We start from the raw sequence: 10,966 nt of genomic DNA, 5'->3' as shown, positions 1-10,966 counted from the left end.
AATGAGGTTTCGCCAGTCGACATTTCCCCGTCTTAGTGAATAGACTACTCGGTAACACGGCTCAGGGGAAGTTCGTTGACGTCCCGAAGGTTTCGGAGTGGGCTTCCCGCAGAGTAGGTTACATGAGGCGCCACACGTAACGCTACTATTCTATGCAACTGCATCACCCGCTCCCCGCCCTCCTCCGGACTGTTACGAAACTGGGCAGCGGTGTGTTTTGTAACCTAACAGGCGCGCCGACCAATGGCAAGTGTCTGTGTTGGTCACATGACGCGCTGGCTCTGGATGTCTTTATGTAACGCTTAGGCGGAGGGGGTGTGTGAATGGGATTCTGTGTGCGCTCTCACTTTAACGGGTTCGGGACCGGCGACGGAGATTCAGGTGACTACCCCGGTGGTTGCGGCAGAAGTCCATGGCTGTATCCCTGTGCGGAACCGAGGCCTTGCTGGCCCTGAAGGAAGCGCTGGACCATTACTCGTCACACTCCAGGCCCCGGCAGCTTGGAGCGCTAGTGGACTACCTGTTGCAGCAGTACCGGCCCTGGAGTGTGAGAGAGAAGGCGGCATCGGGGCCCAGGGGCATCCTCAGTTGTCCAGGCTGTCACGGATTACTCCGGGAGCCTGTGGCTGCCCAGTGCGGGCACACGTACTGCTGGTCCTGTCTCAGGGGGGAACCCAGGAACCAATGCCGGCTGTGCCGGGGGGACATGGGCCGTCAGCCCCGCAGGACCTGTGTGCTGCTTAAACAGCTGATCCATAAATGGTTTCCTTTGCCTGGGGGCTGCAGCGGGCTGGACCGGGATGTCACTGAGCTGCTACGAGCTGGGAAACACCGGGAGGCGCTTAACAAGATCCACAAGGCCCTGGAGGCAGGTCAGTCCCAGGGAAGGGTTAAAAGCAATGTGCTCTGGGGCAGATCAGTTACTTGGGAAATTCCGCTAAACCGAGGGAGCCTGTCTGGTTTGTCTTTATTATTATTATTGCCACGTAAAGCCTTTTGTGTCCCTTTTGGAATACTGTTTATATAACTGAAACCATGCTTTCATTCCTATGTATATATTGGTAGACATGGCATTAAATATGGGCATTCCATTAATCCTGATCTCTGCATGAATATGAAATGCAACAGCTTGGCCCCATCTGCTGCAGCTCTTCTTGGGAAGTGGCGACATATCAGGGTCTATTCATTAAAGAGATGTGACTCCTTGACTTTACGATGTGTTGTGAACACTCATCTTTTGCTCCTGGAGAGCTTGGCTGTCACATAGACCGGCTTATTGTTTCTTGCAGGAGTAACCAGTCATTGTTGGCCCTTACAATGAAATGTGAAGTGAGGAAGATCAAACCACAACCCCCCAAGTGTATAGACCTCTTTGGGATTTATCCACTAAAACGATAGTTATGATTTCAACTCAGTTTACTTCTATTGAATAATGCATTATACAGGGCCAGCTTAGCCCTTCTTGGGGGAGAAATCTGTTTGGTTTGGGCATTCTGTTCTTCTGCCTAACTTCGGCTTCCTGGTTTAGCCCCCGGCTTGTTTGCATCGGGATACTTGATGTACAGAGCGGTTTGTCATCGAACCTCTTTTGGGACAATTGACATGCCTGGCACGTCATGGGGTTTAATGAGATAACAAAGGGATCAGCAGTGGCTTTTTTTCGCTCAGATGGTGTTCCTGCAATGTCTCGCCACTGAGGCGGTTAGCAACACCAAAAAATCTATGCAGGGGCACAGTGTGATCACCCTCTGGAGCGGCATGTTTTTCAAATACGCTGGAAAGACCTGAGGATACAAAAAAAAGTCATATTTTGCATGGCAGCAAGAGATTTTCGAGTAGTATGAATGCATACAGATCTTTCTTGGATACATGGGGGGTACAAAAGGTATGACCCTCTAGAATGGATTGTAAGCTTGCGAGCCGGGCTCTCTCCACCTAATGTATCGGTTTGTTTAGTCTGTCAGTTCTAGTCTTGTCATACCCCTTGAATATATGTATTGTATTAAGCGGTACGTAAATTGATGACGCTATATAAATAAAAGATAATAGTAATGCCCTGGCATCCCAATAAATTATTGTTGAATTGGGTTTTCAGATCATGTATTTTTTAGTCACATGGCTCTAGCAGTGTTGTATAATACGCGTTCACTAATTCATAACGTCTACAAAGGGCCATACCTTCCTAGATGATTCGCCCACCCCAGTCACATGACGTCTGGTTATGAAACGCACTTTTTCTGATGTCGTACCTTATACAACCAACAGCACCGCAAAAGAAAGTTTGTGTGTGTATGTATATGTATGTGTGTGTGTGTGTGTGTGTGTGTATATATATATATATATATATATATATATATATATATATATATATATATATTATACAAACTGTCCCGTGTCTTTATGGAATTGTCGTCTTATTTACCGTATCATGTTGTTCATGGCAGTTTTCTGAGATTGTTTTCTCAGATTTGTTCTGTTTGTTTGCATATAATCTACAATGCACTCAAAATATAAAAAAATACCCAGCATAAATATAATTAATATTTTAGAGCTTCTTGATCCAAAGAGAAATCCGACGCCTTTTTGTGTCAAGAAGGATTTTTTTTTTGCCTTCTTTTGGACCGAGAGTAGGAAGGTTAGGTAGAAGGGGTGAACTTGATGGACTTAATACACAAGGTTCAAAAAAGACCTATGTAACTCGAAAGAGGAACTTATTGAGTAACCTGTGTGTGCATCATGTATGTTTTGATTATCCAAATGTAACAGTTGGATCTGAGACAATATTAATACATTGTAAGCTTGACGGAATAGCTATAGTGTTGCTGCAGCCAGTAATGATGTATTTACTAAAACCTGGCAATAGGATATGTAACGAAGCACAGTGTCTGCACTCCTAGAGTAGAGGCAGTTGGCTGAATCCCTTGGCACACGTGTAGTTGGGTAACGCGACTCCCATAGACTTCTGTGCTAATTCCAAGGAGCGTATGGAGAGACTGTACTAAAGTATGCTTCCCGGTGTCAGTAGATACATTTTGCACATCTGTGCGTGTATTACAGTATACATCGCAATTGGGTTGGTAGTTTTAATGTCCCTGACAGCCCTATATTGCATTACTCTGCGAGTACTTTAATATGTATTCCAAAAACGGGAACAGCACTTACCTGACACAGAAGAGCCGGTACTGCAGCAGCAGCAGCCCTCTTCCTCCCCAGTCCAACTACTTTACCTTACCTTCACAACATCTGATTCCCTGTACGTACAATTCATTTGTTTCCTTTTAGTTGTTTTTTTCTATATGATTAAAATGAAGTGTATTTGAATAATTATACCATATTAAAGCTTTTGCTGTTGTCTTTTGATACAGATCCCCAAAACTTGACACTGCGTGTTTACAGAGCTGAATCCTATGCTGCACTCTGTGAGTTTGGAAAAGCACATGAAGAGCTGGACTTTGTTCTATCAAAACAGCGCAACAACCCGGAGGTGATTCTATAGTGATCTGTATAAGCACCATGTCTTGTATTGGGTTTCCATTCAATTTGCTTTCTCTCAGAAACACTTAATTGTGTGTGTGTGATTAAACATTTAGAGGAAAGAGTAGAATGTTTGACGCGCAAAAGAAACCTTAGAACATCTAAGTGTAACAGCTTGTTTAAGTAAACACCACAGTCTGTTCTTTTTAATGGAACAATTTAAGTTGATGCATTGGTGTCAGCTATCTGACAATGTATTGTTATGCCAGTGTTGTAAAAGTGAAACGGTTTCCTCCACAGATATTAATGTTGAATGTGTTTGCTCAGGTTTACTTCAAGAAAGCCAAAATGCTGCAAGATACAGGCCATATGTATGAATCTTTGATATTTTACCTCCAATGCTTGGCCTTGGATGAGGAGTTCGCACTGGCCAGATGTGAGATGGAAAAGGTAAGTCTGTTTCATTCTCTGGGCCGCGCCCAAATTATATTTTTGTAAAAGTAACTTGTGGGCTTCGTTAAATTAACATACATTTGTCTTGTACCCACTGTTTTTATTTTCTTTTTTATTATATTACAGATACTGCATGACTTCTTATCTCCTGTACCTGAGAATGTAGAAGGGATCTTGAAGGATCTGGAAAGGACGTCGTTGCCAAACACACCTCTCAAACCTTTTGTCCTGGGCTCAGATAAAGAAGAGCCTTCATACAGTTTACCTCGTTGTCTGGAGCAGGTAATTACATTTTAGGTCAGGGTAAAACAATATAGATTTTATTGTCGCTGACTGGACAACATTGTTAAGCCTATGAAAACTGGGAGATTCTTAATCTTAAATAGCTTTACAACATAAAAGAGCTGTATTAATGTCAAGTATGTGACAATGTGAATGAACACTTGGAATACATTTAACTCATAACCCCACAGTGGAATGGGCTTGGTTTTTGTGACTGCATTAGAGGCGTTTTTTATTTATTTATTGCTTACTAAATCATCTGTTTTCCAATGCATAGGGTACCCAGATGCCAAAATCCATGAGCACTATTGGAACCAGCGTTATGCAGCGGACACAGTCGGTTCATGCGCTTGGTGCTGCTAAAATATCTGCTAGGGAAGAAGGTTTGAAAAGGGTGTCGTCAGAGCCCCTCTTATCCAGTCAAGAAAATGGAATTTTGTTGAAAAGAAAATTCTCTCTATTTGAACAAGATGCAAACGTATGTGAAGATGGACAGAATAAGCACATCAAGCATGGAGGTAAGGGCTTTACATTGGATGCATATATTTAGAGCAGAACCCAAGATGGGCATGGCTTTCCAACCCCACCCCCCATCGCTGCTTTTCTGCTTAAGTTCTATGTGGATTTGTCCAAAAATGTATACATTGTTCGTTTGGGTTTAATTTCCCTTGTATTGGTTAGAAGATAAGCAAATGTGACAGTTTAAAAGCCCATACTCCCGATGAAGCCTAGCCTCGTCGTGGTGAAATGCACATCATGTTGTTTTTTTTTTTTTATTATTTATTTCTTACATATACCCTGTTATATTTTAAGGTTACAGCCATATCCAAAGGCTAGTAACCCTGAATCAAAGGGCAATAGGATTGGTTTCTAGGCAGCAATTTAACTTTTTACTATGGGGAAGATCAATGATGATGCAGTTTGGAGCTATAACGGCAGGAATTGCTTCAAAATAACAGGATTTATTATTTCATCAATAGCACATTTGCACTAGAACCCTATTTGGATTGCCCATCTTTCTTTTCGTTTTAATCTTAGTAGTTGTTATCTGCTGATATGGTATATGTGATATGGTGATCCTCTAGCGTATAGATTGATGTTTTTCTTTCTCCTCTAGAAGTTTTAGAATCAGAAGTGCACACTTTACCTCCGGAATGGACTATGCCCGATGGAATAGATACTGCAGACTTTGAGTGCTCCCTTTGTATGAGGTTGGTAGAATGTTTAATACCTGAGCATACTTGAGTTAGACAAAAGTTAGGTGCCTCGTAAATGAGTATAAATGGCATGTTTTTTTTAGAGAGGAATGTAAAACTTTTCCTTAATAGTTTTGGGAGAAAGCTAACGGTACGTTTTATTATCCCACCAGAGTTAAATGCATGTTAAAGTAACGTTTAAGTGCTTTTAATATGCATTTTTTTAAGCTAAAAGGGGGAAAAATACCCTTTTGCACCACTTTTAGCAGCTTGCAGGCAAGCAATAGTGGAGATTGTGTTCGTTTAAATTGGTGGGGGTGCTTTCTGAGTATTTGCACATACTTGCTAGACTCCGTGGAACTATTGTTCGACCTGGGGCTAGCTGGTGTTGAGTATCCAGCGCATGCACATTTCTACTAAACACCTCTCCGACAGGACAAATAGCTTTAAAAGTATATGCTCGGTTATACTAAAGTGCAAAACATGACTAGATTGTGCCAGAAGGGCTGTTCTGGGTCAGTTTAGTCACTTTCCTAGCTAGGGCTTTAAAAAGTGGGAATTGGAAGAGAAAGCTCCCTGGAAGCAATGTTTGTTTTTAATTTGCATGTATTTTTTTTTTTCTTTTGTTCCATGATTTAGATTATTCTATGAACCAGTGACCACGCCGTGCGGACATACCTTTTGTAAGAAGTGTCTAGAGCGTTGTTTAGATCATACACCACAGTGCCCTTTATGCAAGGAAAGCTTAACTGAGGTAAGGGTTAATTATGTCTTCAGAATAAGCCATTCCAAACTGTTTTGCAAAGTCTAAGATGCTACATAACAATTTCTGTGCTGAGCATGTCAATAGAATAAAGCTGCCCAGACTTCCTTTGCAAATAAAATATTATTTTCTTTTCATTGCTGGTGATATGGCAACATCATGGGAAGGCATTTTCTTTTCTTTTTAATTTTATTTTTATATATACTTAGGAAGAGACTTAACCAATTTGCTGTTGACAGTTTACCCGCTGTCGACGTCCTCTCGCAGTGTGGTTTATTTTGGTATAGGTGGAATTAGCTGTTGCAAATAGTCAGGAAAAGTTTCATATGGTAAAGATAATGGATGTATTAGAGCCATTGTGTAAAAGCAGCACAAACGTGTTATTTTTTATTTCTTTTTTTAGTACCTAGCAAGCAGAAACTACAATATGACGTACTTGCTGGAAGAACTCATTAAAAAGTATCTCCCCGAAGAGCTGTCGGAAAGAAAAAAGATTCACGAAGAAGAAACAGATGAGCTTTCAAAGTAAGCTGTGCACTGATACATATGTTTGTAAATTAATCGAAATGCTTGATTTGTATACCTTTTTAATATTTCACCCCTGTTGACCTTTCTAGGTAAGCGCTTAAAACTGATAACACTTTAGTTAGATAATAGATTTTAAAATCTGTGCATGACCTTCACTAAACCCCCTATTTTATTTATTAATCCCGGAACATTGTCTGGGTATCATGTAAGCAGTAACACGCATGCATTGCATTAATGCCTTGAGTGTTTAATGTTTAAACATGAGAGAATTTCTTAAACCTGAAATGTATGAATATGGTCTTCTGGACTAGGAATGGTCTGCTCCCCGAGCCTTGTATACAATCCCCAAATTTAAAGCCACTAGATGATTAAGCACTTCTAGTCTGCCTCATAAGTTAGGCTCGAAAAGCTGGCAGTCAAACAATTCTAATGAATCTGGTAACCGTGCTGCGCATCTTCCCCTCCAAAATGATACGGCCTCATTTTAAAGTCCTCTCCTATCTGTTTTGCCAGCCTTACAAAGAATGTGCCTATGTTTGTTTGCACGATGGCATATCCTACAGTGCCTTGTCCTCTTCATGTGTTTGAGCCTCGATACAGACTGATGATAAGACGATGTATGGAAACTGGTACAAAGCAATTTGGAATGTGCATAAGTGACCCAGAAAAAAGGTAAGCATTATATAGGTACATGCTAACCAATCAATATATCTAATGCATGTAATAGCCGAGTGGCATCTTATGTTACCATGTTTTGTTTGTTTTTTGCATGATAATGTGTGGAGAAGTTCATCAGAGTGCACTCTATAAACTTGCTCGGTTTTCCATTCATGCACTCACACAAATAACTTTCTTTCGTGACACTTCATATTATTTTTAATATCAATATAACCACCCTAGTGGCTAAGTAATAGTATCTTTCTTACAATGTAAGGGTCTGGTGTTCACTTTTTTAGGTACCGACGATATTGAATACCGAAAGGGCGAGTGAATGCATAGAAAATTCCCCATTAGCAGTCTGGCTACAAACTTTAGAATTTTCTGAACATTTTGCACAATTCGAAGGCGACTTTTTGTTTAAGATTAGTAACGTCATGCTTTTGTATGTTTTTGTTTCCTGTTTAGTTTTGCTGATTATGGTTGTATGTTGCAAATAAGAAATGTTCATTTCTTGCCTGATGGACGCTCTGTGGTTGATACGATCGGAGGAAAGCGATTTCGTGTTTTGAAGAGGGGAATGAGAGATGGTTACTACACTGCTGACATTGAATACTTAACTGACAGTCAGGTACAGAATATTTTACCCACTAGAACCCCCCCTACCTGATTTGTGGAAGTGCTATGTTTTAACCAAAAGAGGAATTGGAAGCTACATTCCTGCTGATCAGGCTCGTGTATAGGGCCTCCTGCACCAGCGGGTTAGGCAGATACCCAATTTATTTGGCAAACTACTTTACATCACAACCCCCTTTATTGAAAACACAGCTTTAACCGTACTGTGCTTTTCTGAATGTAGAATCACAAATATGTGTGCGTGTGATTGTGGATTTATGATTTTCCCATGTCATGTTTTAATCTCTAAATTCCCATTACAGGTTGAGGAAGAAGAGCTGGAGCAGCTCAAACAGCTTCACGATGCTGTGTATGCTCAGGCGTGCCGCTGGTTCCAGAATTTAAGATACAGATTTCGCAGTCAGATTCTGCACCATTTTGGTTCAATGCCAGAAAGGGAATCCAATATACAGGTACGTTTAATTCTGTTATATCGCTAGTTCCAAAAATCCATAACAGTTCAGTTTTCAGATCATTGGAAATACCAGAATTCCCCCCCCCCTCCCCCAGGCTAAGCTTTGTATTTCAGATATAGAGTGAGATGGTTTCCCAGTTTGTTGTTTTTTATTATTATCATAATCATCATCATCTTTTATTTATATAGCGCTGACAATTTAGGCAGCACTTAATACATATATTCAAGGGGTATGACAAGACAAGAATTGACAGACTAAGACAAACCGATACATTAGGTGAAGGAGCCCGGCTCGCAATCTTACAATCTTGAGGGATTTGTCTAATATGTTGTGCTGAAAATAATCATACTTTTACTCCAAGGTCACAAAACTGCTGCTTTCAGCATGTAGTGAGATTGTGGTTCTGTTTGTCCTTGGGTAGGAAGTTGTTTATAGAGCTTCTTACATTGTTAATTCAAGCACATTTAATTCACTGTTGATGTCAGGGGTGTGAGTGTGTGTAGCTGTATATAAACTGTAGAGATTAATATTGGTCCACCAGCTATTCAACACCTTTTATTTTAAGTTGCTGTTCCACCTGGGGTGCCTCATAAAATATAACAAGACAAGTGCTGCATCATGTAAAGAACCTATCATTTTATTTATTCTACTCAATTCAAAACTGCATTGAAAGTTTAGTCCTGCTATACTTCCAAAGCCCTCCTGAATGTATTACAATAAAGCAGTCTGACTTACAGCTACTTCCTTTAAACATGCAGACACCTTTTCTGTGATGCGAGAAATAAGAATTGGCCAGCAGAGCAGTTCAAAGAGAACAAAACAGGAATTGTTAACCATTTTGGGGAGGGTTGTCTAGGTGGAACAGCACCTTTTTAACTACAATAGGACATCAAGGACTCCACCCTTAATCTCTGTTTATATTTTAGGGTCGTATATTTAATAATCTTATTTTTTCTTTCATGAATATTGTAGGGAATCCCAAATGGACCTGCTTGGTGCTGGTGGCTGCTTGCCGTGTTACCTGTGGATCCCAGGTATCAGTTATCTGTCCTTTCAATGGCGTCCCTTAAAGATCGTCTTCTGAAAATCCAGCATATATTGACTTATTTTTCAAGAGATCAGCCCAAATGACTAACCGCCTGGAACCTCCTTAAAAGTTATCCACTCGTTACTGTGATCGCTACCGGACTTGTTGCTATCTTTGCACATATAACGTTTGCTTGAGACATTATTGTGAACAAACTTCCTCACTTGTGTGGATATCAATAAGGAAATCCATTTTAAATGCTTCAAATCGAATCATTTGATATGATTGTGTTACATTTGACTTTATTGCACTTTAAAGGTCTTTATTTTTGGTCTGTAAAATTACATTGCACATTTTGAAGACATCAGGGTGTATGCTGTATAGCTGCTTTGTGCTTTATTACATTTTTGTGTATTGGGCATATAATGCAGATCTGTCCATGGACATTGCGAACTTTATCTGGTTACATATGCCACCTAACTATGCAGTTTTTTTTTCTTTAGTTTTTTTGTATTATATCGTTCCTATGATTTCATATCATAGCAACTTTAAGAATTTGAGCTAGACGAAAGAAAATGGATTTAGCCTTCAACCTGTTGGACTGTGAATGATTACACCACTTTTCAAATGTATAACAAGCCAAATGAAATTAAGAATCCAGCAAAATTACAATTTTTAAAACTTCAAAAACAGTAATTTATGTAGACTTATTGGCCTGTTGCCCGGTGTGATGATTAACTCTTCTTTCTCTGATATCTGGAGCTAAAAGTGTTATTCATCATATAGGATTGCTCTCAAAAGTTCACTGGGAGTTTTTCACTCACGTCCCAAGGCCAATTATATATAATTTTTGTAAATCTCTATTTATTTAATTTTATCATCTGTTATGTTTCCCTATGTTAACAAAATGTTTTTTCTTTTAAAGGGAATTTCACGTCTTCTATTTTATGTATTGTAGTGTCCTATAATTCAATGTTATCATGAATACAAGCGTCCCCTTTATTATTTTTAAATTTTGTATTGATCTTTACTTCCTGTCTGTGGTGCCAGTTCTCCTTAATTACTTGAAAACAAATACATTGTTCCAAACAGTCTCTGCTGTTCAAAGAGCCCTGGCATCTGCTGCCAAAAATGCTTAACTTTGATAAGTCTTTTCATCACCGTCGGAAAACACAAGTCTGCTTTTGCTCCGTCCATTTGGTGTCCCTTCAAAATCCAGGTAAAGCCAGTGCGTATTCCAGTTGTAGTGGATGTAGCTGTTCCGCTTGTCGCATTTAGGAGCCTCTAGAGAGAAAACAAGAAAAACAGGTCATGAGGTCTATATAATGCAGAGCTAATATTCTCCAGTCACGTTACATGTTGAATTATTCACTACATAGGGCCAGGTCAGCCCTTCTTCCTAGAGGAACTCCACTGAGTTGGATTTTCTTAATAATAAGGCTAGATAGATTTCAAACCGGATGTCTCTTTAGCAAATAAACCACATGCCTACATG

The 10,966-nt window shown here is 39.9% G+C and overlaps 1 protein-coding gene across 2 annotated transcripts; it reads left to right on the top strand.

Annotated features, from left to right (window-relative positions):
* Positions 1–300: 300 nt before the first annotated feature.
* LONRF1 (LON peptidase N-terminal domain and ring finger 1) lies at positions 301–10,484 on the top strand. 2 transcript variants are annotated; one of them, XM_053458689.1, is made up of 12 exons: positions 301–872; positions 3,366–3,484; positions 3,802–3,924; positions 4,054–4,209; positions 4,487–4,727; positions 5,330–5,420; positions 6,045–6,159; positions 6,572–6,693; positions 7,210–7,368; positions 7,822–7,984; positions 8,292–8,441; positions 9,417–10,484. In XM_053458689.1, exons 1-12 carry the CDS (start codon positions 413–415, stop codon positions 9,573–9,575), a joined length of 2,058 nt encoding a protein of 685 aa, XP_053314664.1. In that variant the 5' UTR covers positions 301–412; the 3' UTR covers positions 9,576–10,484. The 2 variants fall into 2 exon arrangements, with proteins under 2 accessions (XP_053314664.1, XP_053314655.1); XM_053458680.1 differs by having other exon boundaries at positions 5,327–5,420.
* Positions 10,485–10,966: the final 482 nt, after the last annotated feature.

This window comes from Spea bombifrons, chromosome 1 (assembly GCF_027358695.1).
Source record: "Spea bombifrons isolate aSpeBom1 chromosome 1, aSpeBom1.2.pri, whole genome shotgun sequence".
Classification (NCBI taxonomy): domain Eukaryota; kingdom Metazoa; phylum Chordata; class Amphibia; order Anura; family Pelobatidae; genus Spea; species Spea bombifrons.
Note: the sequence above shows the minus strand (reverse complement) of the source record. Positions and strands in the feature narration are given on the sequence as shown.